Raw genomic sequence first — 26,455 nt, 5'->3', positions numbered from 1 at the left:
AGAAATAATGACAGAAAAATTCCCTAACCTGGTCAAGGAAAAACTCACACAAGTTCAGGAAGCACAGAGAGTCCCAAGCAAGAAGAATCCAAAGAGGCCCATGCCCAGACACATTATAATTAAAATGTCAAAATTTCAAGACAAAGAGAGAATATTAAAGGCAGCAAGAGAAAAGCAAGCTGTTCCCTACAAAGGAGCTCCTATAAGGCTCTCAGGTGACTTCTCATCAGAAACTCTACAGACCAGAAGGGAATGACATGATGTATTCAAGGTAATGCAAAACAAGTATCTGAAACCAAGACTACTTTGCCCAGTGGGGCTATAATTCAAGGTAAATGGTGAAATAAAGAACTTCCCAGGAAAAAAAAGTCTAAAGGAGTTTATTACCACCAAACCAGCATTGCAGGAAATGTTAAGGGACTGCTGTAATTAGAAGTAGAAACAGAGAGAGAAACATAGGCATAAAAAATTAAAATGGCAGTAGGTAAGTATCTATCAATGATAACCTTAAATGTAAATGGATTAAATGCTCCAATAAAAAGACATTGTGTGGCTGAGTGAATAAGTAAACATGACCCAAATACATGCTGTCTACAAGAGACTGACACAGGATGAGAGTGACAGGATGGAAAAAAAATTTCCATCCAAATGGAAATGAAAAAAAAATCTGGGGTAGCAATACTCATATCAGACAAAATAGACTTCAAAATGAAGACCGTAACGAGAGACAAGAAAGGTCACTACATAATACTAAAGGGATCAATTCAACAAGGGGAAATAACCCTGATAACCTTATATGAACCCAATATAAGAGCAGCTACACTTTTAAAAAAACTTCTGGAAGACTGTAAGGGAGAGATTAACACCAATACAGTCATAGTAGGGGACTTTAACACCCCACTGACTTCACTGGGTAGGTCTCCCAGACAAAAAAAGCAAAGAGCAAACAGTGACCCTAAATGACTCACTAGAACAGATGGATTTAACTGACATTTACAGAACATTCCACCCCAAAGCTGCAGAATATATATTCTTCTCAAGAGCACAGGGGATATTCTCAAAGATAGACCACATATTAGGACACAAAACAAGTCTCTACAAGTTCAAGGAGATTGAAATCATATCAAGCACTCTCTCGGACCACAATGGCATGCAATTAGAAATGAATTACATTAAAAACACTAAAAAACATTCAAACACATGGAGGCTAAATAGCATGTTTTTAAACAATGAATGGGTTACCAAAGAGATCAAGAAAGAAAATAAAAACTTCCTGGAAATAAATGAAAACGAACTCACTGCAACCCCAAATCTATGGGACAAAATGAAAGCAGCCCTGAAGGGGAAGTCCACAGTACTACAGGCCTACCTCAAAAAGCAAGAAAAACTTCTAATAGACTCTCTAACCCTACAATTTAAAGACTTAGAAAGAGACAACAAGAAAAGCCCAAAGTAGAAGGAAGGAAATAATAAAGATCAGAGCAGATATAAATGACATAGAGACTAAAAAAATACAAATACAAAAGATCAATGAAACCAAGAGCTAATTCTACGAAAAGATAAACAAGATTGATGAACCTTTAGCCAGACTCCCCAAGAAAGAGAGAGGATCCAAATAAAATAAAAAACGATAGAGTTTAAATAACAACAGACCCAACAGAAATACTAAGGACTATAAGAAAATATGAACAACTATACGCCACCAAGCTGGACAACCTGGATGAAATGGACAAATTCCCAGAAAAATACAATATTCCAAAATTCAATCAGGAATAGTCAGAGAACCTGAATGGGCCAATACCAGCTGATGAAGTTGAAGCATTAATCAAAGGGCTCCGAGCACACAAAAGCCCTGGCCCAGATGGCTGCAGAGGGAAGTTTTACCAAACATTCAAAGAAGAACACCTATTCTCCTCAAACTATTCCAAAAAATCCAAGAAGGAACAGTTCCAAGCTCTTTTTATGAGACCAGCATTGTCTGAATTCTAAAACCAGATAACGACACTACAAAGAAAGAGAATTACAGTCCAATATACCTGATGAACACAGAGGCTAAAATCCTAAACTAAATATTAGCAAATCATATCGAGCATCTTCTCAGACCATAGTGACATGAAATTATAAATCAACTACAATAAAAACACTCAAAAACATTCAAACACATGGAGGCTAAAATGCATGTTTTTATATAATGAACGCGTTACCAAAGAGATCAAGAAAGAAATAAAAAACGTCCTGGAAACAAAAATGAACACACAACAACTCCAAATCTGTGGGAAACAATGAAAGCAGTCCTGAGAGGGAAGTTCATCATACTACAAGCCTACCTCAAAAAACAAGAAAAACTTCTAATAGATTCTCTAACCATACAACTTAAAAACTTGGAGAACAACAAGAAAAGCTCAAAGTAGAAGGAAAGAAATAATAAAGATCAGAGCAGAAATAAATGACATAGAGACTAAAGAAACAATACAAAAGATCAATGAAAGCAAGAGCTGGTTCTTTGAAAAGATAAAGAAGACTGATGAACCTCTAGCCAGACTTGTCAAGAAACAAAGAGAGAGGGCCCAAATAAACAAAATCAGAAATGAAAGAGGTGAAATAACAACTGACCCAACAGAAATACAAAGGATTGTAAGAAAATACTATGAACAACTATATACCACCAAGCTGGACAACCTGGATGAAATGGAAAAATTCCTAGAAAAATACAACCTTCCAAAACTCAATCAGGAAGAGTCAGAAAACCTGAATAGGCCGATAACAGCTGATGAAATTGAAGCAGTAATCAAAGGGTTCCGAGCACACAAAAGCCCTGGCTTGGATGGCTTCACAGGGGAGTTTTACCAAACATTCAAAGAACTAACATCCATCCTCCTAAAACTATTTCAAAAAATTCAAGAGGAAGGAACACTTCCAAACTCTCTTCACGAGGCCAGAATTAGCCTAATTCCAAAACCAGATAAAGACACTACAAAGAGAGAGAATTACAGGCCAATATCCCTGATGAACATAGATGCTAAAATCCTCAAAAAAATATCAGAAAATTGGATCCAGCAATATGTTAAAAAGATCATACACCATGACTAAGAGGGATTTATTCCAGGGATGCAATTCTGGTACAGTAATCACAAATCCATAAACATGATACATCACATAAACAAATTGAAAGACAAAATCACATGATCATATCTATAGATGCAGAAAAGCATTCAATAAATTCCAACACCTATTTTTGATAAAAACTTTCAGCAAAGTGGGACTAAGTAGAGAGATTATACCTCACCATAATAAAGGCCATATATGACAAGCGTACAGCCAACATCATACTCAATACGCAAAAACTAAAATAATTTCCCCTAAGAACTGGAACAAGACAGGGATGTCCACTTTCACCACTCTTATTCAACATAGTACTGCAAATTCTAGCCACAGAGATCAGACAAGAAGAAAACATAAAAGACATCCAAATTGGAAAGGAGGAAGTAAAACTGTCATTATCCACAGACAACATGATATTGTACATAGAAAATCCTAAAGACTCCACCAAAAAAACTACTAGATTTAATTAATGAGTTTGAGCATCTATCAAGATACAAAATTAACACCCAGAAACCGATGGCATTTTTATACACTGATAAGGTACTCTCAAAAAGAGAAACTAAAAAAAACTCCCATTTACCACTGCAACAAAAAAATTAAGATACTTAGGAAAACACCTAACGAAGGGGGTAAAAGACTTGTACTCAGAAAACGACAGAATGTTGCAAAAAGAGATAGAGGAAGATATAAACAAGTGTTAGAATTTACCATGTTCATGGTTTGGAAGAATTCACATCATTAAAATGTTCATACTACCCAAAGCAATCTATAAATTCAATGCAATCCCTATTAAAATACCAAGGGCATATTTCACAGATCTAGAACAGACACTTTGAAAATTTATATGGAACCAAAAAGATTCTGAATAGCTATGATGATCTTGAGAAGGAATAACAAAGTTTGTGGGATCACAATACCAGATATCAAGTTACACTATGAAGCCACTGAAATCAAAACAGCCTGGTACTGGCACAAAAACAGACATATATATCAGTGGAATAGAACAGAGAACCCAGAAATTGGCCCAGGCCATTATGCTCAATTAACATTTGACAAAGGAGGCAAGAACATACAATGGAGTAAAGACAGTCTTTTAAAAAGTGGTGATGGAAAAATTGGGCAGGTACATGCAAAAAAATTAAGATACTTAGGAAAACACTTAGATCACCAACTTACCCCATGCATAAAAAACTCAAAATCGATAAAAGACTTAAACATAAGGCAAGAAACCATAAAAATCCTAGAAGAAAACGGAGGCAGCAAAATATCAGACATCTCTCATAGCAATACGTTTGCCAATACATCTCCTAGGGCAAGAGAAACAAAGGAGAAAATAAACAAATGGGACTGCATCAAAATAAAATCTTCTGCACAGCAAAAGAAACCATCAACAAAACGAAAAGGGAGCCCACTGGATGGAAGAACATATTTGCCAATGACACATCTGATAAAGGGTTAACATCCAAAATATATAAGGAACTCATACAACTTAACGAAAGGAAGACAAACAATCCAATTAAAAATGGGCAAACGACCTGAATAGACACTTCTCCAAAGAAGACGTACAGATGGCCAAGAGACATGAAAAAATGCTCGAAGTCACTAATCATCAGAGAGATGCAAATTAAAAGGAAAATGAGCTATCACCTCACACCTGTCATAATGGCTGCCATCAACATATCAAACAAGTGCTGGCGAGGGTGTGGAGAAAAGGGCACCCTGGTACACTGCTGGTGGGAATGCAGACTGGTGCAGCCACTATGGAAAACAGTATGGAGGTTCCTCAAAAAATTAAAAATTCAACTGCCATTTGACCCAGTGATCCCACTTCTAGGAATATATCCTAAGAAACCTGAAACACCAATCACAAAGAACTTATGCACCCCTACGTTCACTGAAATGCAATTTATAATAGCTAAGATCCAGAAACAGCTCAACTGTCCATCAGTAGATGAGTGGATAAAAAAGCAGTGTTACATTTACACCATGGAATACTAGGCAGCTATAAAAAAGGGTCTCTTATCCTTAGGGACAGCATGGATGGAACTGCATGGATGGAACTTATGCTAAGTGAAATAAGCCAGTCAGAGAAAGACAAATACCACATGTTCTCAGTCATATGTGGAATTTAATGAACAAAACAAACTGTTGAATAAAATAGATCCAGAGACATAGAAGCATGGAACAGACTGATAAATCTCAAAGGGAAAGCAGGGGCGAGAGAGTGGGTGGGGCGAGATTAATCAAAGAACTTATATGCTTATGTGCATAACCTATGGACACACATTGGTATGGGGAAGGCCTGGCGGTGGAGGGGATCAGTGGGGAAAAAGGAAGACATCTGTAACACTTTCAACAATAAAAATAAATTAACAAAAAAAGAAAAAGAAAAAGGTAAACAAAATATCAAAACTAGGAAATTGTCATTGACATATTGTTTTAAAAAAAAAAGGACACAGCAGCCACATAGTGAGACCACACTGGACAGTTCAGTTTAGATGATTTCATCAGCATAGAAGGTTCTACTTAACTGTACTTACTGGTCTATGCTATTATTTTTATTATTTTTGTATTTTTGGGAATGAAAGCTTAAGACATTTTACATGGTAAAAAGGAAATCTATATTTTTGTTTTGATGAATTTTTTTTTCCAGTCTGTAAATATAATTTTGGTCATGTTCTTTGGAAAACTGCTGGTTTGTAACCTTACATAGAGCCCATGCATGGCAAACTGTATATAGTGTTACTCAAAGAGTTCACTGAGCCTCTAAATATTTAAAAAGTATGTTTGCTTTGCAAATTAGTTGTCAGTGTCAGTTTAAAAAATGCTAATGTTTCTTATTGAGCTGGGAAAAATAATAACCAACAAAGAAAAAGCACATAGTAGCATGAAGAGTGTCAAAAAATTTAAAATAGACCCCATCAATTTGAAGATGGCAGTGGATTAAATGGAATGTACACTGACATTCTCCCAGGACCAAATTGGAATTACAACTAAAATATAGTAAAGCCATCCTGAATAATCAACTGAAGACTAGCAGAACAGAACCCTTATAAGCAAAGATGTAAGGTGGAGAGAGACTGGTGGGAAGGGTGGAGGTGCGAGAGGGTTGGTGGGGATCTCCCAGGCAGCAACTGAAGTTCCACAGGGATATCTCAGCTGTGGGGGCTTCTCACTGAGAACTCTGGGGTCTAAACCCTTTATCCCAGGGATGCAAGGCTGGTACAATATTCTCAAATCAATAAGTGTGATACATCACATAAACAAATTGGAAGGCAAAAATCACATAATCATATCAATAGACACAGAAAAATCATTTAAAAAAAATCTAGCACTCAGTTTTGATAAAAATGCTCAGCAACGTGGGACTAGAGGGATCATACCTCATCATAATAAAGGCCATATATGACAAGCTTACAGCCAACATCATACTCAATAGGCAGAAACTAAAATAATTTCCCCTAAGAACAGGAACAAGACAGGGATGTTCACTTTCACCACTCTTATTCAACATAGTACTGGAAGTCCTAGCCACAGTGATCAGATAAGAAGAAAGCATAAAAGGCATTCAAATTGGAAAGGAGGAAGTAAAACTGCCATTATTCACAGATGACATGATATTGCACAAAAAGACTCCACCAAAATGTAGCAGAATGGACTCCACCATTCAGCAATGTAGCAAAATACAAAATTAACACCCAGACATCAATGGCATATTTACACACCAATAATGAATTCTCAGAAAGAGAAACTAAAGAAACAATCCCATTTACCACTGCAACACAAAAATTAAGATACTTAGGAATACGCTTAACCAAGAAAGTAAAAGGCTTATATTTGGAAAACTACAGGGTGTTGAAAAGAGATAGAGCAAGATATAAACAGGTTGAAGAATATATCATGTTCATGGATTGGAATAATCCACATCATTAAAATGTCCATACTACCCAAAGCAACCTATAGATTCAATACAATCCCTATTAAAATACCAATGACATATTTCATAGATCTAGAACAAATACTGCCAGAACTTACGTGGAACCAAAAAAGACCCAGTAGTGTTGCAGCGGTCTTGAGAAAGAAGAACAAAGTTGGTGGATCAAAATACTATGAAGCCACTGTAATCAAAACAGGCTGGTATCGGCACAAGAACAGACATATAGATCAGTGGAACAGAACAGAGAACCGAGAAATCAACCCAAGCCATGATGCTCAGTTAATATTTGACAAAGGAGGCAAGAGCATACAATGGAGTAAAGACAGTTTCTTCAATAAGTGGTGCTGGGAAAATTAGACAGGTACATGCAAAAAGATGAAAGTAGACCACCCATTTATACCATACACAAGAATAAATTCAAATTGGATGAAAGACTTAAATGTAAGTTGTGAAACCATATAAAGCCTAGAAGAAACCATAGGCAGCAAAATCTCAGACATTTCTCATGGCAATATGTTTGTTGATAATCTCCTGGGGCAAGGGAAACAAAGGGGAAAATAAAAAAAATAAGACTACATCAAAATAAATTACTGCTGCACAGCAAAATAAACATCAAAATATCCAAAATATATAAGGAACTCATATGACTTCACAAAGGAAGGCAAACAATCCGGTTAAAAAAATGGGCTAAGGACCTCAATAGACACTTCTCCAAAGTGGACATACAGATGGCCAAGAGACAGGAAAAAATGCTCAAAGTCACTAATCATCTGAGAGATACAAATTAAAAGGGCAATGATGTATCAATTCACACCTGTCAGAATATCTGCCATCAACAAATCAATAAACAACAAGTGCTGGTGAGGGTGTGGAGAAAAGGGCGCCCTAGTGCACTGCTGGTGGGAATGCAGACTGGCGCAGCCACTATGGAAAACTATGGAATTTCCTCAAATAATTAAATATGAAACTGGGTCATTTGACCCGGTGATCCCATTTCTAGGACTATATCCTACGAAACCCGAAACAACAATCATAAAGAATATATGCACTCCTATATTCATAGCAGCACAATTTACAATAGCTAGGATCTGGAAACAGCCCAAAATGAGTGGATAGAAAAGCTGTGAGGCACTTACACCATGGAATACTATGCAGCTATAAAGAAGAAGGATCTCTTACCCTTTGGGACAACGTAGAGGGACATGGAGAGTATTATCCTAAGAGAAATAAGCCATTCAAAGAAAAACAAGTACCACATGATCTCACTCCTGTGTAGAATCTAATGAACAAAATAAACTGATGAATAAAACAGATTTGGAGACATAGAAGCATAGAACAGACTGATGGTGGGAAAGCGGGGGTGGGTGGGTTGGTTGGGAGAGATTAACCAAAAAACTTATACGCATAAGTGCATAACTCATAGACACAGACTACAGTGTGGAGAAGGCCTGGGTGTGGGGGGTATTAAGGGGGTAGTGGGGGGGAAAGGGGGATATGTGTAATTTTTCAACAATAAAGATAAATAAAATGAATAAAATAGCAGATGCTGGTGAGAAAGGGATTAATGTTTAAGAAAGATCCAGATAATGTACTGCTGGTGAGAGGAATAAAATGGAGTAGTGAGGGATTGTAGTAGAACCATTTCAAATTAGGTTAGCTGCTTTCCGGATTGGTGTAGTACAAGGATTGTGCATCTGTGTACTAAAGTAACTTTCACATTACTAAAATGATATAACCTTAGGTTTCCAATTCAAAGAACCACAAAGGTATGAGTGGATTTTCTCAGTTTCTTGCTAAAAATCTGATGCTCATTAAGTTCAGAGGGTGAAGAAAAAGTGAGGCCTGATGATGGGGAAGGTCAGTTCCTAAGAGATTAAGATTGAAATTCAAAAGGTTACATCGGAAGACAGAGAAACAAACAGGTATGAACGGTACTAGCGAGAACTGCACATTTATCCAGGAAGACCTCCGCACACTGCACGCTGTGTAAAAGGAACTGAAGGAACATGAGCAAAGGCTGAGAAAGTAGTTAATAGTGCTGTTTAATAAAAATTATGGAAGATGCACATGCTCTATGAATATATGACAATGTTAAAACTTTCCAGTAATCAAAGGAATAGTAGAGAAACAATGAAATATCATGTTCTGCTTAGCAAATTTGCAAAGTTTAAAAATTATAACCGTGTCTGATATAGCATTTAAGGAAATGGGCTCTAATATAATCCTGGTCAGGGAGTAAATTAATACAATATTTATAGAAAGCAATTTGTCAAAGTACATAAAAAACCATTGACATTCAATCGCTATATACTCTTTTTAAAATTAAATTTCGGTGACACTGGTTAATAAGATCATATAAGCTTCAAGTGTACATTTCTATGATACATATTTGTTTATTGCACTGGGTGCCCAACACCCAAAGTCAAACCATCTTTCGTCTCCATGTATTAGGCCCCCTCCACCCCTCTCCACCACCAGCCACCCCCTTCCCCCTGGTAACCACCACACTGTTGTCTGGGCCCGTGAGTTTCAGTTTTATATCCTACATATAAGTGAAATCATATGGTTCTTAATTTTTTCTAACTTATTTAACTTAGCACAATATTCTCAAGGTCCATCCATACTGTTGAAAATGGCAGTATTTTGTCTTTTCTTATGGCCGAGTATATTCCATAGTATGTATGTACCACATCATCTTTATCCAGTCCTCTATCGAAGGACACTTTGGTCTCCATGTCTTGGCTACTGTTCATAATGAACATAGGGGGGCATATATCTTTGAGAATATATTTTCTTTGAGTATTTCAGGTATTTACCCAGAAGAGGGATTGCTGGGTCATGCAGTAACTCTATTCTTCAATTTTTGAGAAACCACCATACTGTTTTCCATAGTGGCTGTATGGGTTTACATTCCCTCCAGCAGTGAATGAGGGTTCCCTTTTCTCTCCAACACTTGTTACTAACTGTCCTGTTGATAACAGCCATTCTGATATTGTGAGCTGGTATCATTGTAGTTTGATGTGCATTTCCCTAATAGCTAGTCAAGTTGACCATCTTTTCATGTATCTGTTGGCTGTTCGTATGTCTTCTTGGGAGATGTGTCTGGTCAGGTCCTCTGACCATTTTTTAATAGGATTGTTTGTTGTTTGGTGTTGAGCTTTATGAGTTCTTTATATAATTGGATATTAACCCCTTGGGGGAGCTGTTGCTTGAAAATATCAGGTTGGTTGTCTTTTTGTTTTCTTGTCAGTTTTTTTTGCTGTGCAGAAGTCCTTTAGCTTGATATCATCCCATTCATTTATTTTTGCTTTTACTTCCCTTGCCTTTGGGGTCAAATTCATAAAATGTTCTCTACAACCAAGGTCTATAAGCTTAGTACTATTTTCTTCTATGTAATTTATCGTTTCAGATCTTATATTTAGGTCTTTGATCCATTTTGAATTAATTTTTTGTACATGAGGACAAAATGTAATCTAGTCTCATTCTTTTACATGTGGCTTTTCAAGGATCTCAGCACCATTTGTTGAAGAGATTATTTTTTCTCCATTGTGTTTCTGGCTCCTTTGTCAAAAATTATTTGCCTACATACATGTGGTTTTATTTCTGGGCTCTCAGTTCTTTTCCATTGATCTTTGTGTTTGTTTTTCTGCCAATGCATGCTGTTTTATCATAGTTCTGTAGTATAATTTGAAGTCAGATAGTGTGGTACCTCTGGCTTCACTCTTTTTTCTTAGGAGTGCTTTGGCTATTAGGGGTTTTTTGTGGTTCCATTTAAATGTGATGATTTTTTTGTTCTGTTTCTTTAAAAAATGACATTGGGATTTTGATGACATTGCATTAAATCTGTATATTGCTTTGGGTAATATGGCCATTTTAACTATGTTGATTCTTCCAATACATGAAGAATGTGAAGTATCTTTCCATTTTGTTATGTATTTTTCAATCTCTTTTAATAATGCTTTGTAATTTTCTGTATATAGATCTTTCACACCTTTTGTTAAGTTTATTCCTAAGTATTTTATTCTTTTGGTTGCAATTGCAAAATGAATTACTTGGTTGAGTTTTGTTGTTAGTATATAGGAAAGCAGTGGATTTTTGTACATTGATTTTGTATCCTGCAATCTTAGTGTATTTGTTTATTGTTTCTAATGGATTTTTGGTGGAGTTACGTATTCATTTTTAAGAAGCATATATGTGTAAAAATTTAAAAACATGGATGTCCAGCACTGTTTTACTGGTAATTAATACAAAAAACAACCTACATGGGAAACCAGTGCTGAGACAGATTACATAAATTATGAAAGAAAGGAATTTGTTGCAGCTATTAATGACCACATTTTAGACAGGGACTTAGCAGTGCAGAAAAAAAAAAAAGGGTTGTATGAATAACGAGAATCACAGTTAGCAAAAACATTTATAGCACAGTGCCAGTTTTCTTAATGTGTGTGTGTACTATAAACAGAAGATGGGTGCAGATATGCAGGAGCATTGATGGTTATCTTTTGCAGTAGCAGATTTATAAGCAATTTAAAATTTCTTCTTTGTGTTTTATTTTACAAATTCCTCTGAATTTAACATGCACCATGCTTAAAATCACAAGTATGTTTTTACACTCACATATTTGTGAGGAATAACCAATGTCATTGCACGTAGACCTGTTTTTCATATCTGTACCTGTGGATAACCAATCAGCTGATCTCTGTGGTTCTTTCTCTCTAAAGTTCTACAGAACAGTTTATGAAAAACAAGGTAATGCAGAGATGTGTACACACAGACAGACAACAAGGCAAAAAAACAAAAGGTGTCATAGAAAGAATGAGTTTCACTGAGAGGGAGTTCAGGTGCTTTTTAGTGGAAATCCCCTGTGGACCCACTCAAGGAGCCCTTGGCCTGGGTGTGGTCATCTTAGCATCACTGTCTTTTTAGAGTAATAATGTTGATTATGATGAATGTCAACAGGTATAAGTACAAATATAGTGCTTACTTTGTGCCAGGTACTGCATGCTGTTTACACATTTCATTTTGTATCTAAAGAATGTTATAGAAATTAAATGAAATGCTTAAGGTTTCATGACCAGTATCCACACTGACAATGTTCCTTATGTTTTCTGGACTTTTAATGAAATTTTATCTTTTATTTTATTTTTTAAATATAAGGGTTAATTTCACCATAGACATTTTTCATTTTTTTAAAGGAGCAAAGGAATTTCCCTTGTAACCTCAGAACTCCTTACTAATTTACTAACAATGCCTGAATTCCCTTTGATATTTTAAACTATCAGATCACCTGACCTCTTTGGAAAGATAACGGCTACCTTAATAAATTATGCTTGGAAGTTACATTGAAATCATTTATCATTTGGAAGCTTGATGTTAGGACAAAGGTGTGGGGGAAAAATCTTCATAATAAATAAATTATTGCCTTATAGATTTGTGAATGCTTTACCAAACCTTCACCAAATCTGATTAAAATGGTATAACAACTGTGGTCCCACTGGGAAAAAACTGTCTCAAGGTTGTAGCTCGCGTTCCCATGTTGCCATGGCTAGATTAAGCCAAGGATCTATGCTCTATACCCCATGTGACCAAAATGAGTAAAAGAACAGAAAATGGATCTTATGAGAACCAGGTCCTATGTAATGCACCATGGAACACAGAAGAAATGAAACCGCCTATTACTTAGGATAATGACCAGTTTTTCCCTAAATTCACTCAGAGAAGAAAAAGGGGTAATAGAGATGAACAATTTCAATTCCCTTTGAGGATGACTCCCAATAACAAGGCTGCTAAGTAAGGGAACAGAATTTTGAAAAGGACTTAAATATTTATCTAAACTCTGAATAAACAGATCTCTAGGAATTATTTTCTCAGGAAAAATAATACTTGCATAACTTGTATTATGCTAATCTTGGGTTAGCCTAATCTCTGGTGGAGATAAGTACGCTATTTATTTTTTTTTAATCTGAGACTACAATGCAACCGTATCTCTCCCCTTATACAGAAGCTCGTGTAACAGACACTGTTACACTTTATAAATGTGGGAACAGATTTCAAAGGAGATTTAAGTTTTTTATGTTTCTCAAAAGATTTTTAAGTAGAGCACATCTATTCCCGTATTTTTACTGAAATACGGTCCCATCTAGCTGCAGGTATAAGTGGATTAGAAACTCAGAACTTTCATTCTTTTTCTGGCTAATTTTCTCAGTGAAGTCAACAAAATGTGAATGTTGCTCCAAGATCAGCTTGCGAGAGAAGCTTTTCTCTGAACTCAAAGCTTGAGTGAGTTTTTCAGATAAATGCTGAGTCCCAAACTTTAGACATAATCTGTTCTCGAAATTCATGAATTTTGCCAATTTATTTAATAACATTTGTATTTGGAAAGGATATATTCCCCCAAAACATAATGGTTACCCTATTACAATATAACAAGGAATTTGGGGACAATTTAATAATTTATTTAAGTACAATTTTATCATATCTAAGTTTCACACAAATTTGAATATTTAAGGTATTAAAACTGTAAAAAAATTCTTTTGTACTTTGGAAGGTCTTTTTCTCTAAAAAATAATAGATCAGAACATTCGTGTGGACTAAGATGCCTTCTGAGGAAGCTGCAAATAAAAAATTCTTTCTGGGGTGAAAAGAAACCACAAATAAACTAAAACGAGCGCTTCCTTTTCCTTGTGTAATAACTGCCAGGCTGTGCATGACTTAGCCCCTCTGGAAGAAGGAATGTGAGAGCATTTCTCCTCCAAGAGGAGTCAGGGCTGGCTTTCCAGGGCTAGCTTCTTAGTTAAGAGAACTGTTCCAATGCCTGCCTGTTGCCTACATGTACTAGTACATGCTTGCTTTGTTCGCAGTACAATGTTGTTTCTGGAAAATCTGCCTTGACTTGACAGTTCCTTTGAACACCACCTCCTACGAGCTCTGCACTCACACGAGAAACTGCCTCGCCGCATGCTCCTCCCCACGCAGAGCTGCCACACAGGAATGGCACTCTAACCGCAGTCGTCAAATAAACCCCATGTTTCCAGCCAATCCACTGCTGTGGAAAACCGAATTCCACGCCACTTACTTTGTATATGTGAGATACGGCATAATTAAAGAGACTTAGCTCAAGTCAAGACCAAACAGCGTAGATGCATGTGATAGTCTATAGCTATTATAAAATAAAAGGGAAGGAACTTTGAACAAAAGGGGAAAAAATGACCTAATCTTGAGATGAACTGTATTATCACCTCTTGTTTTATATAAGCACGTCTAGGACATGAGTGAACAGACAACTACTTTTAGTATGAACATACCCAAGCATCCCTGAGGACTAGTCTTGAAACAGAGGATGTTTAAAAAACAAGCTTTCAAGCCATAGCTAGTTATGTGATCAGGCTCCTACAAACAGCACTTACATTTTGAATTTCTAATATGATGAACAGCTGCCCAAAATAGCATATATGTTTTTATTCTACTAAATGCAAAATAGACTAGATAGGCAAAACCAATTTAAAAGAGAAAATACGTATCATCTCTAGTAGGTATAATTCCATCAACAATTTTATTTACCTAAATTTATACTTTTTCTTTCACCTTCCTTTAGACTCTCAAGCTGTTTTATATAAACATGTTAAACATAAATTGGCACAGAGCTTCTTGTTTGCTGATAAAAGTATTTAAACTAAACAAACAAAAAAGTCCTACACCTATTAGTCAAATAATCTGTCTCTCTTTTATGTTCTTCTTATTAAGAAAAGAAATATGCCTGCACAACCAAACTAACCATCCCAAAGAATCCAAAATACACACACTTGCTTTGGCTATTTAATTTTACTTTACCTAAATGATTAGTTCAAGAGTAACAGAGAGAGAAAACCTCAGTAAAAGTTATAAAACAAACAATATAACTAACAAGCAGCACTTATCTAAGTGATTCTGTTGTTCAAAGAGTTAACATCTGCCCAGATCATTTCCTTTACATTTACCCCCACAGCAGCCTCAGGCTTTGCAATTACCCTTCTTCTACATACTGGGAATTTGTTGAATCCTGTGGACAACGACAAAGGCGTCAGACAGCCCCACTTTCACTGGGTGATTGGTGGAACTTATCTGTGTGACCAAGACAGGAATCTGAAAAAGAAAAGGCAGATTGCTATATGTTAGATATTCATTTCATCTTGTTTAATGGATAAAATCAGGTGATGGAGATGAAGAACTAGAGAGAGAATGATGAATATTAGGGAAGAAATACATACGGTATCTAAAATCACATCCATTTAGTGCTAATTGATGGGTTAAAGTGACAAGAGAGTTCGGGTCCTACAGTGGTCTACTTGATGAAAACAATAGATTCTCAGGGAATCTAATGGATGCTGGACAATGCAAACTTGTCACACATATAGGTGCACCATAAATGCCTTTAGCGCTGGCTATGCTTTCAAGGATAGAAATTCTTCTTGCCCTGTTTTCCTAAAGGACTTAATTATAGATTTATTTTCACAGTTTTTTAAAAAAACCCTTGTTTACAAGTGGCCTTATAGATATAAAACCTAGAGAAGACAAATAAATGCAATGCTAAATACGTATTTAACAATATTATTGTTGATTACTACACAGTGATATTTGGATATTGTTAAAGGATGTGGAACTTTACCATTCTGGTTGAAACTCATATGAAGAACATGAATTACTATGGGTCATCTCAAGGGCACACTTCCTAAATTTGAACCTCACTGGAACTCAAATCTGAATAAGACAGACATTCCTAATATTTACAGTCTAAAAAATTAGGACACAGTGAGAATACACAAAACATAATACAGAAGTTATGAATGAGAAAACTATTGAAGTCTTTTTTTTTTCTAGACTTAGAAGAGTTACTATCTTTATTATCATTTTTATAGAAATAAAAATGGGAATGAAACCATCTTCAATAAATAAAGGGACAAGAGACAAAAAGAGAAAAATAAATGCACCAAAAAATCTTTAAGTAGGATAAATAGGTTGTGGGCCATCTGTGAGTAATTCATTAAAGAAAATATTAGATCAGATACTGTTGCATAAACCTTAAAAAACTGCATAGCAATAAGGGAAAAAATAAATTGGAGAGAAGATATAATAAGAGCTGTTCTACTTCTTTTTGCCCATGACATCATAAAATTTAAAAGGTTTATTTTGTTGAAATTGACCAATTAAGAGGAAATGTTAATGTTTCTGAAATTATCTTGAAACACATATATGGAAGATGACATTTTCCCTTTCTGTACTAAATTAGTCCTCTCTCAAACAATGTTATATGCCAATTTTACATCAGTATGTCCAGTTCTTAACCAGCATTAAAAATTATTCTGATATTCGAACAACAAAAATAAAACAAACAAAACAAAACCACAATTTCTGTTCCTAAGAGTTCATTTACTAAATGAAACTCTGATTACTTTATTTAGTTATTTACTAAGTTATATTCAGTATCAATATATAAATCCCTTTTCTTAAGGGGCATTATACTGTTCCTCAGTTTTATATTCCATGTGGAGGAGTACTAATGTAAATGTAATTATATTTAAGACAGACTTAGAGTTAAAGATGAAAAGACAAAAGGATAGAGAAAGTATAGGAAAAAAGTCCCAATTCAGGTTATATTTTGTATATCCTAACAAGACAAAGTCATAATTCTTTTTTAAACAGTAGTATTATTAATAGATGCCTGTCTAGAAGTAAGTATAAAAGCTTTGCTACTGGCATTTGTCACTTGCTTTCACTCCCCAACATCTATGACTGCAGGTTTCCTCTGCCAGGTGTGAAGTATTTTACCAGATAATTCTGTGATAATTATTTCCTCTCTCATCCCCCCCCATCCCTCCCTCCCTGTCTTCCTTCCTTCCATTCTTTCTTTTCAAATCACTTTCTCTTTATTATTATTTATTTTTAATTGAATGTATTGGGGTAGCATTGGTTAATAAAATTACATAGGTTTCAGGTGTACATTTCTATAATGCATCATCTGTATACTGTATTGTCTGTTCACCACCCCAAATCAAGTCTTTTTCCCCCCCAAACTCAAAGCAGAATGTGAGTTTTTATTGCTGCCAATTGAAAAATCCTATTATGTTATTACAAATATTATATTCATCATATTCACAGAGTTTGTTCTTCAGGTCGCACGTCTTGGCTGCTGCACAGCTCCTCGCACAGCAGCTTTCCCATCTCTTTAGTCTTCCATTCTGCTTTTTCTATCACTCTCCCTTAGCTTTTCCCTGACCTAGCATCTTTCATTTGATCTCGGTTTTTCCACCTCTTTCCTTCCTTTCACTGCCTTTTTTATATTTTATCTTGAAATCAAACACTCTCCTCTGGTGCTTTTTGCCTGCGGTGGACTGACTGCAGTGCTGGGCTCCATCAGTGGCCTCCTGTAGCCACACTGTCTGCCTTTCTCTTGGTTGTCGCCTTCCACTCTCACTCAGGGCTCTGTACAGCGAAAGATAATGACAAATGCAAAGCAAAAAGGAACCTCGAAAAAGGGCTTGCACATTTCCACCTCCTTTCTCGGTCCCCTGCCACTGCCACGAGAATGTCCCCTGCCGGTCTGCTGAAGGTCTACGAGAGACACGTGGTGACTGACTCTCGTTCCAACAGAGATCACCCTCCACCAGCCAGCCCTGTGCCCATCCACCTGACACGTGCGTGAGCCCTGTTGAGATCAGCAGAGTCCAACCCAGATTAGTGGCAACACTGAGTTGATCCATAGGTATCTTGTGAGAAAGAGGAAATGCAGTTGTTTTAAATCACTACATTTTGGGGTGGTGTGTTATGCGGCCTTGACTGAATTGCTTTTGCTGTCTTTAAGGAATTCAAAGGTGATCATTGGAGCAGGAGCAAATAAAGGTGTCAAAGAAGGTGGGAGGTGGTGGTGGCAAGTCATGGGGAGCATGTATTCCCTGCAAGCTTTGGCAAAGACTTGAGGTTTTATTCCAGGCCATATGGGGAAGATTTTAGAGGGATTTGAACAGAGGAAGGACATACCTTTCCATGTGAAAAAGATCCCACTGGCTGCTGTGAGATCAAGAGTGTAGGGCCAAAGGGAAATAGAAAAAGAGTTAGGACAGCATCCCAGGTGTCCAGGAAAGAGATGGGTTGCTTGGACTGCACTAGGGTGTAAGTGTGGGAGGTGAAATAGAACAGGAAGATGAATTCTGGATGAATTGTGAAGGTATTGCTATGAGGACATGCCACAAATTTAATAAGGACAGTGAGAGAAAGGGTAGAGTCAACAGTGCCACCAAGACTTCTGGTCTTACTAGTGGGAAAACTGGAGTCACGCTTTTCATCAGGACGGCCACATGTGCACTAGGTTTATTCACCCTGCAGGCCATGAGAATGGGGGCTCTGGGTGTGCGGGGAAGAACCCGTGCAGCTCCGAGGAGTGCTGAACCTCTCTGAGACGGAGAAGACTAGCAGGAGAGGGTTGGAAAGGGAAGATAGCATTATGGCAAGATCCCTGCCTTCAAAAGCTTTTCTTTAAAATTTTATAGAGTTCATGAATAAGAGCCTAGGCTTTCTAAAACTGTGGTATTTTATCCTGATTAAATATTAAAATGAGTAAGAAGCTTTCGATTCCCCATATTTTCCTAGAAGCCACCCAGGCCTTTTACAAAATAATTACATATCAGGTTTTGCAAAAACCGCTTTCATCAATTGAATTAAATGTCTAATGTCATAAAAGATTAATGAGGAAGAGATAAATAACTCCAGGCTTTCTCATAGATTTCTTTCAGAAACATGTCTGCCTGTCTCCACCTGATATTGTCATATCATTTCCACTCTGCCTTCTTAGACTGTAATCTTTTTACTTCCAAATATCAAAGGCATGGGGTTTTGCTGAGAAAGGATCACTCATTCACTCCCTGCAGCCAGGTAGCTGAGCTGTGTCAGCAGCACTGTGAGCCAGTCAGACCAGTCCGCAGGTTTGCAGGCCAGCCTATTACAGGCCGCTAAGATGAACCAGGAATTCTGTTAAAACCACATTTAAAATGAGCTGCCTTTTGATTAATATCAACAGAGCAATTGCATGAGTGTGTATAAATAAATTCTCTGATATTGAACAAAATTCGCACTAGAAGGGGTCTGCCATATTGTCACAATCACCTATTCTTTGGAGAACTGTGAGTGTACAGGGATTTAAAGTACACCGCCAGAGAAGCCGTGGCCAAGGATGAAGGCCAAGTTCGAAAACTCTAAAAACTCTGCTTATGAGAAGCAATTTTTTATCCTTTCTACAAATTTATATTTATCTGGAAAACGTATGTCCCTTAAGTTAGTTCCTGGGGATGTTAGGAAACAATGTGAAATTATACACTCTTAACTACATAAGCTTTTGTAAAAAAATAAATGTAGCTTCATTATTTTCATATACCTATAATAGTTGCCTTTTATGATTAAGGCAAAGCTAAATTTTTACTCGGCCTCTGTATGATTTGTAGTGAATCATAAATTTCTGAGCATGAGTTTTACAACCACATTCATCCACAGGATAGACACAGAAAAGAAGCATTAATGCCAGTTAAAATATGCCTGCATTTTGGCTTACACAGCATTTATAAACTTTGTTTTTACGTTATGTTGATTTTTATCCCACTTAATAAGACATAGACACATTTATTATTTAAATAAGCATAAGTTTTTCTGTAAATGATATTAGTGAAACAAATTAAACATAGATGCAGAAAAGAGTTGCAGTAACTAGACAGCATTAAGGCACGAGGGATACTAGGAGTCTTTTGGAGGAAGATTCAGAGTCAAGAGCTTCTCCTTTTCCTACACTGTGGTATCATTCACCAGGAAACAAGGGCCCAACGCAATTCCTAAAATGAGAACTTTCACATCTGTCTCTAAAACAGGGAGGCAACAGCGAGCTGCTTCAGCCAGAGGTAATGGGGTTTTATTTTCCTGTCTGTTCTGCCCTGCAGACCTCGCCAAAACATTCATTTGTTTCCATTATGGACCCAGCTAGCTCTCTAATGAGCAGAACAGCATCTCAGCAAGTGTTTGATTGTATAGCATGTGCGCCAAAGTACGAATCATATGCCTACCAGAAAAGAATTACTCTAAGCTCACTTTTGTCCACTCACTCTTTTTCTTCACTCGCTGATCAGCAGTATGGTGTCTAATTGCCATAGACATACATTCATATATATATGTTTTAACCCAAAGCTTACTGTTTTACCCTTTCTCACCTGCATTCAACCCTTAACCTCCTACCTTCCTTAAATGTCTGATCTGGCTTCTGCATTACTCAGTAGGGTATCCAACTTTACAAAGTCATGCTCTCTCTCGTTTTTTTTTGTTAATCTTCACCCGAGGATATTCTTTCCATTGCTTTTCAGAGAGAGTGACAGGGGGAGAGGAGAGAGAGAAACATCGATGTGAGAGAGACACATCGACTGGTTGCCTCCTGCACGTGCCCTGACCAGCGCCAGGGATTGAGCCTGCAACTGAGGTATGTGCCCCTGGTTGGAATCGAACCTGAGACCCTTCAGTCTATGGGCCAACGCTCCAACCACTAAGCCAAATCGGCTAGGGCCACACTCTCTTTTATTATTATCAAAACAACACATAAAGTCCAGAGTGTTAGCGCTTAGTTGTCTAAAAGCTACATTTGACTAGAAAGGCTTCTGATTAAATTTGACAATATAAAAATCCATTTGCTTTACTGTATGTCATTAACATTTCACACAATTATTTTAATCCATTTTTAGTTCACGATCACTGAACTCTTTCACGGGCCAGGTATTGAGTAATGCACTTGATGGCATGAAAGCAAAGGAGAGCCCTATGCTGAGATTCATTCTTAACATCCCTCCTGCCCCATCTCCACAATCACTCACTACAGAAAATCTACAGGAGATAAGTAATAGCACAAAGTTGATAAGTAAAGACAGCCCTACCTTAAAAGAGGAATTTCAAAATTAATCTCTACAGAAGCTAGTGCTGGCCTGGCATAAGAAAGAAGAAGTTGGTGAGGGAGAAACTGGTGGGAGCACACCCTGAGTAACCAGTGATTCAAGGCTTCTGATTTCTCAGGGAAAAATGCAAATCTATATATTTATTTGAAACCTTCAAATATTTAAATGTTGGCAACATATCCATTTTATAAACACACCAGTGTGACCTCTGACCTAAAGGTTGCCCACCACAGAAGTGACAAACTTGAGCTGGAGCTTCATATACAGATGACAGCGAGGCAGGTGCCACGCCTGAGGAGGCCAGTGCAACTCTGCTGGAGAGTGAGAACTGTGGCAGGCACTTTATCTGAAATGTTAGCTCGAAAAGGGAGCTTGTCTAAACTTGGCTTGGGAAGAAAACACTAAGAGAAAAGAAAGGGAACTAGGAATCTCTGCACCGTGGGCCTGGGGGGACACAAATGTAGAGGTCTTTACCTCAGGAATAAAGCAGCTCTTCGGTCATGAAGCATCAGAACAGGAAGACTGCGTGTGGCCTGATCTGGGCAAGAGCACCTTGGGAGACAGACCTCTCAGTGACACCTCAGGGTAAACAGAGGGAGGCAGGGAGGAGACAGTGCACCCAGAGGGAGCAAGTGCTTTGCCCAAGGGCAATATAACAAGATAGTGGCAGGGCCCGCATTACGACAAATATTCTAGCTCTGGAATTATTTTTTCTAGGTTATTGATTCCTCTACCTGGCTCCCCCCCCCCCCCGACAGCATTTGCTATTGAAATATTATAAAGATAAAAGGGCCAAATTTGTCATTTTTTTACAATATGGAAAGGAAAAAGAAATGAAAACATTTGGAACTTTACGTGTGAAATAACGAAAAAATAAAATACATCTTAATGAATTAGAGCCTAAGTAAAGTCATATAGATACGATTTTATACTTTATGTATTTAAAATACAGGGATGTGCTATGATATAAAATCATCTGTGTCTACATGTTCCTTAAAATTATTTCTCGAGAGTTAATAATCAGCGTTTTATGTCTTCTGGGTTTTCTCAATCTTGTATTATACATTTACTAAATAGATTTAATTTAAATAAAATATATATGTAAATATAAATAGATATATATTTCTACTTGCAGAACTATAACGTTTCTTGGATGCATATATATTATATTAACATATGCAAACGTTCTCAGACTTACAGCAACAGACAGAAGGTAAACTACTTCATATCTTATGGCAATTGTTTCACTGTTCAGGTCTTTTTGGCTTTCTCTTACTCCTTTGAATTATATTTTTCCATAAATTTTACAGGCTCAGCAAGTGTTCACCTTTTTATACTTTCAAGGTGTTTACCACGAATGAAGGGTCGTTACAGTTTAAATAAGAGAAGTAGTCTTCAAAAACTGCATTAAGGATGCTATTTAAAACTACAACGAATTGGCAATGTTCATTTATTAACTATGCATTCTTCCATAGAAACAGTAAATGTTACACTAAGGAACATTAGGTTTAAATACTTAAATGGTAGAATAATTAAAAAGTGATTTTACCTAATAAACAATAAAGTTCCATGGAACCAACCTCTAAAATTTGCTGCTGAAGGAGACAGTAAGCTATTCAACCAAGAAAATGCATAGAATAGGCTCGCAGGTGGGGACTATATTATCTGATTTCCCACAGTCACCACATAGAAAGATTACATAACATTTTTTAAATTGCATTGTCTGAAACCGATGACCACCCTGTTCTTCCCATGGGGTGGGGGAAAAAATACCAAATTTGGAAAAGATAGAAAATGAACCATATTCTTCTCTAGTTTGTATCTAAAATAACAATGAATTAAAAATATAATAGGAGATGAAACAAGGCAGAGAAAATATAACTTATAAATTATGAGGGTATACTAAGATAGACAGCATCAAGGACTATAATAAATTTGATTTCATATTTCTAATGTTTTTTTGGGGGAAAATTGAATAGGTAGTGTCCTTGTTAAATGAATGGATGAAAATTTTCAGGTCTATATTTCTTGTAATCAAGCAGTCATCACTATTCAATGACAACTTAAAATAACATAAAGAATCTGGGTTCCAGAGACATAGATAGTTATTAACAGAATAATGGGAATTCAATTTTCCAAACTCTATTTACCTAAGAAAGAATGCATGCTTTTATTATTTTTTTTACCTATGTACAACTTTTTTTCCTCTTATAAATTTCATAAAATAAATAAGATAAATATTGTGGAAGGCAAACCATTCTCACCCCATGCTCTCAAGTTGCTGAGGACACAGACAATAGGGTGGAAGTGATAATGGAGAGAAAAAAGGAGGGACATCTGTAATACTCTCAACAATAAAGAAATAATAACTAACCAGGAAAGACTGCTGATGATATCAATGAAGCAGTTCAGTCATTTCTTCAAAAGGAAGTTTTTCGGGAGGCAGTATGGTACACTGGTTAGTCCTATGTGCTCTGGGGTTATACTCCCTCAAAGGAATCTTTGTTTCATAATTTTGGGAAAGTTACTTAACCTCTCTGGGTGTTTCAGGTCCCTGTTCTGTAAGTTATAAAAGTAACTACCTCTTGGTTTCTGTGAGAATTATATGACATAAATTTTAAGCACTTAACTACCTGGTATATATGAAGAGCTCAATAAATGCCAGATTTATCAAATTTGGAGGCTGTTATTAAAAGTGAATAGGACTTCTGGTTACGGCAGACAAACTTGTATACGACTATTTCTACTACAGAGACCAAGCAGGAAAGATTAATAACATGGGAAAAGCATCTGTTGAAGGCATCAGGTGCCTATCAAAGAGCAAGGACTAGCCCAGCTGGGCATGGGTCAGCATTTGAGCATCAACCTAGGATCCAGAAGATCGCGGTTCAATTCTCAGTCAGGGCATATGCCTGGGTTGTGGGTTCGATCCCTAGTCAGGGGCATGCAGGAGGCAGTCGATCAATTACAACTCTTGCATCATTGATGTTTCTCTCTCTCTCTCTCCCTTCCTCTCTCTGAAATCAATAAAGATATATAAAAAAACAAAACAGACAAAAAAACAAAGAGCAAGGACTTGAAAAGCCACCATTTCAGAGAAAGGAAATTATAAATTGAACCCAACATCACCTTTCCAACAAAACATTTGACAATTCATAAGCCAGGTTTAGAGACTGAGAAGCTGAACAGAACTTCGGGCAGTCTCATGGAGTTGAAGAAAATACAAGAGTTCAGGGCCGCTAAGGCCAAAGGTCCATTGTAAGTACCCAGGCATTAAGTGGAGAGTCCTGAAGGACTAAACTCTAAGAGTTGGGGCTAATCAGAAATAGGCCAGTCTCTACAAGCACTGATGCTCAACTCTGAATGAGCTTAGCACTGCACAGTCTTAATCTGTTCCATCCACTGCCAAACAAAAAATACTAAACCCTCTCTGGAGGAAGAAAACATCATCTACAATTTCACAGTATCTCTTTAGTCTTTTGTAAACAATGCCCAGCATTTGATCAAAAATTACCTAAGGCAGGGAGACACGAGTCATGAATAAAAACCTACAGAGAAACAAACAAAAACACATGACAGAAACAGACCCATAAGAAATCTAGATATTAGATTAGTTATTAGCCACAACTTAAAAAAGAACTGTTATTAATATATTTAAGGAAACAGATGACAAGATGGTTAATTTCACGAGGTAAATTTATGCAAAAGAAATAAATGGATTGCCTGAAATTAAAAAGTGCATTAAAGTAAAGAGTTGATTTTTTGAGAGGACATTTTAAAAAGATGATAAGTTTTTTTGGCTTTGGGTTCATTCTAAGTAAACTATAATTTTGAAGTTAACTAAAATAAGCAGCTGTGTAACAACAAAGGTCTATAACTTAAAACAGAATTTCATGTATTTGGTTGAATAATACAGAGCTACAACCCCAGGAGAGAGAGTTATGTAAAGGAATCTGTGCCTCCATTATTTCTCTCACCAGTATGGTCAGGAGCACACTGGGACTTCGATGAAGGGACACTGGATGCTACGAACAAATATCCAACCACTCATTTTAGAAAGCAGGAGTATTTTCCTATCTCAATTCCATTACAAGCAAGATTGTTACAAGAAGTGCAGATGTATTTTCGAATTTATTGGTGATTATCTAGTTTGCACTGTAAAACTTATGTTGGAGAAAGGACAATATATAAAACATGACAGAACTGGAGATCATTGGAATGGTTACTGTGGGTATACCCAGAGTTACTAAGGGAAACAATTAGCTACTGGAATAAATCGTTTGAGAGTAATAAAATAAAATTTGTTTCAATAAATTTTTTTTAATGCATTACTAATTTTACTCAACAGTTTAACCATTCTTTATTGGTAGTTTATGCATAAATCAAAATTTTTTACATAAAATATAATAAAATAAAACAAAGCTGGCATTACCAGCCAGAAGTAAATTATTGCAGAAAGAAGTGCAATTACTCCCTATCTATAATTTTGGTTTTGTAAGTTTAACTTGGACAGGAACACAAAATTATACTTTTTGTATTTGTATATTCTCATGATTTTGTTAGCTCTGGAATTTAAATGGGAAGACTTCTGATTTTGTGGGATTAAAATTGTGTAATATATTAGAATCAGATACAAAGATTATTAAATACCAAATATTAACAAATATTTATTGAAAAAGCAAATGAAAGATATACTTGTGAATTGTTACACATAATTGCCTTGGGGAAAAACTGTTGAGGTCTCTTGGGGTCACCAAATTAAGGCCTTTAGTCCTGGATTTGCCCTCAACTAGCTCTGCAACCTCAAGATGTCATTTAACCTTTCTGACTCAGTGCCCTTAGCTACAAAATAAAGCTAATTGTGCACGATCTAATTCCATAATTAATCCAGGCACATTTATTAAACACCTATGTGCCCCTGCCTTTGTGAAGGCTAAGAACATTAAGAATATAGGGTATTGCTGAAGAACTGAAAACTACAATGTATGTGACACATTCTGTCAAAGATCGTACATTATGTGAACAACTAGTTTATACTATCATGATCATAAATATATTTTTCTAAAAGTGCCAAGAACATCTAGCTCTCACTCCAAATGCACAGTACTTTCATTGTGGCAAATTTTACAAACAGAAATTTGCCTCTGCAAAATAAAATGCATGACAACTGAAAGGGGGAAAAAGAGGTAGAACAGGAAATAAGAAACTACTTTCTAACCAGGAGAGAAAAAACAGGGAGTCAGACAGTAATGTAGTGATTTATTTAGAACTCTGAGTGCTGAAGGACTGATGTTCAACTGGAAAATAGTCTGAATGTATCAAAAAAGTGTTAACATTGCCTATTAGCTTAATATTCCCTATGCCAAAACAGAAAAACCATAAATTTTTTTGTCTTTGAATAAAATAAACATTTAAAAATACTAAATCCACTGTAAAGAGGGAATAGGAAGTGCCAGGTACCCAC

General features: G+C 36.5%; 1 protein-coding gene across 3 annotated transcripts in view; it reads right to left on the bottom strand.

Annotated features, from left to right (window-relative positions):
• The window catches only part of PLXDC2 (plexin domain containing 2), a 401,646-nt gene that overhangs the window by 99,463 nt on the left and 275,728 nt on the right, over nt 1–26,455 (bottom strand). For all 3 annotated transcript variants that reach the window (XM_087825356.1, XM_016224708.2, XM_016224709.2), the window contains one exon: nt 15,061–15,160. In XM_087825356.1, the coding sequence (XP_087681482.1) occupies nt 15,061–15,160 (100 nt within the window). The remainder of the gene's footprint in view (nt 1–15,060; nt 15,161–26,455) is intronic.

The sequence above is a fragment of the Miniopterus natalensis genome, chromosome 1 (assembly GCF_054644295.1).
Source record: "Miniopterus natalensis isolate mMinNat1 chromosome 1, mMinNat1.hap1, whole genome shotgun sequence".
Classification (NCBI taxonomy): domain Eukaryota; kingdom Metazoa; phylum Chordata; class Mammalia; order Chiroptera; family Miniopteridae; genus Miniopterus; species Miniopterus natalensis.
This window is presented reverse-complemented; position numbering and strand designations above follow the sequence as displayed.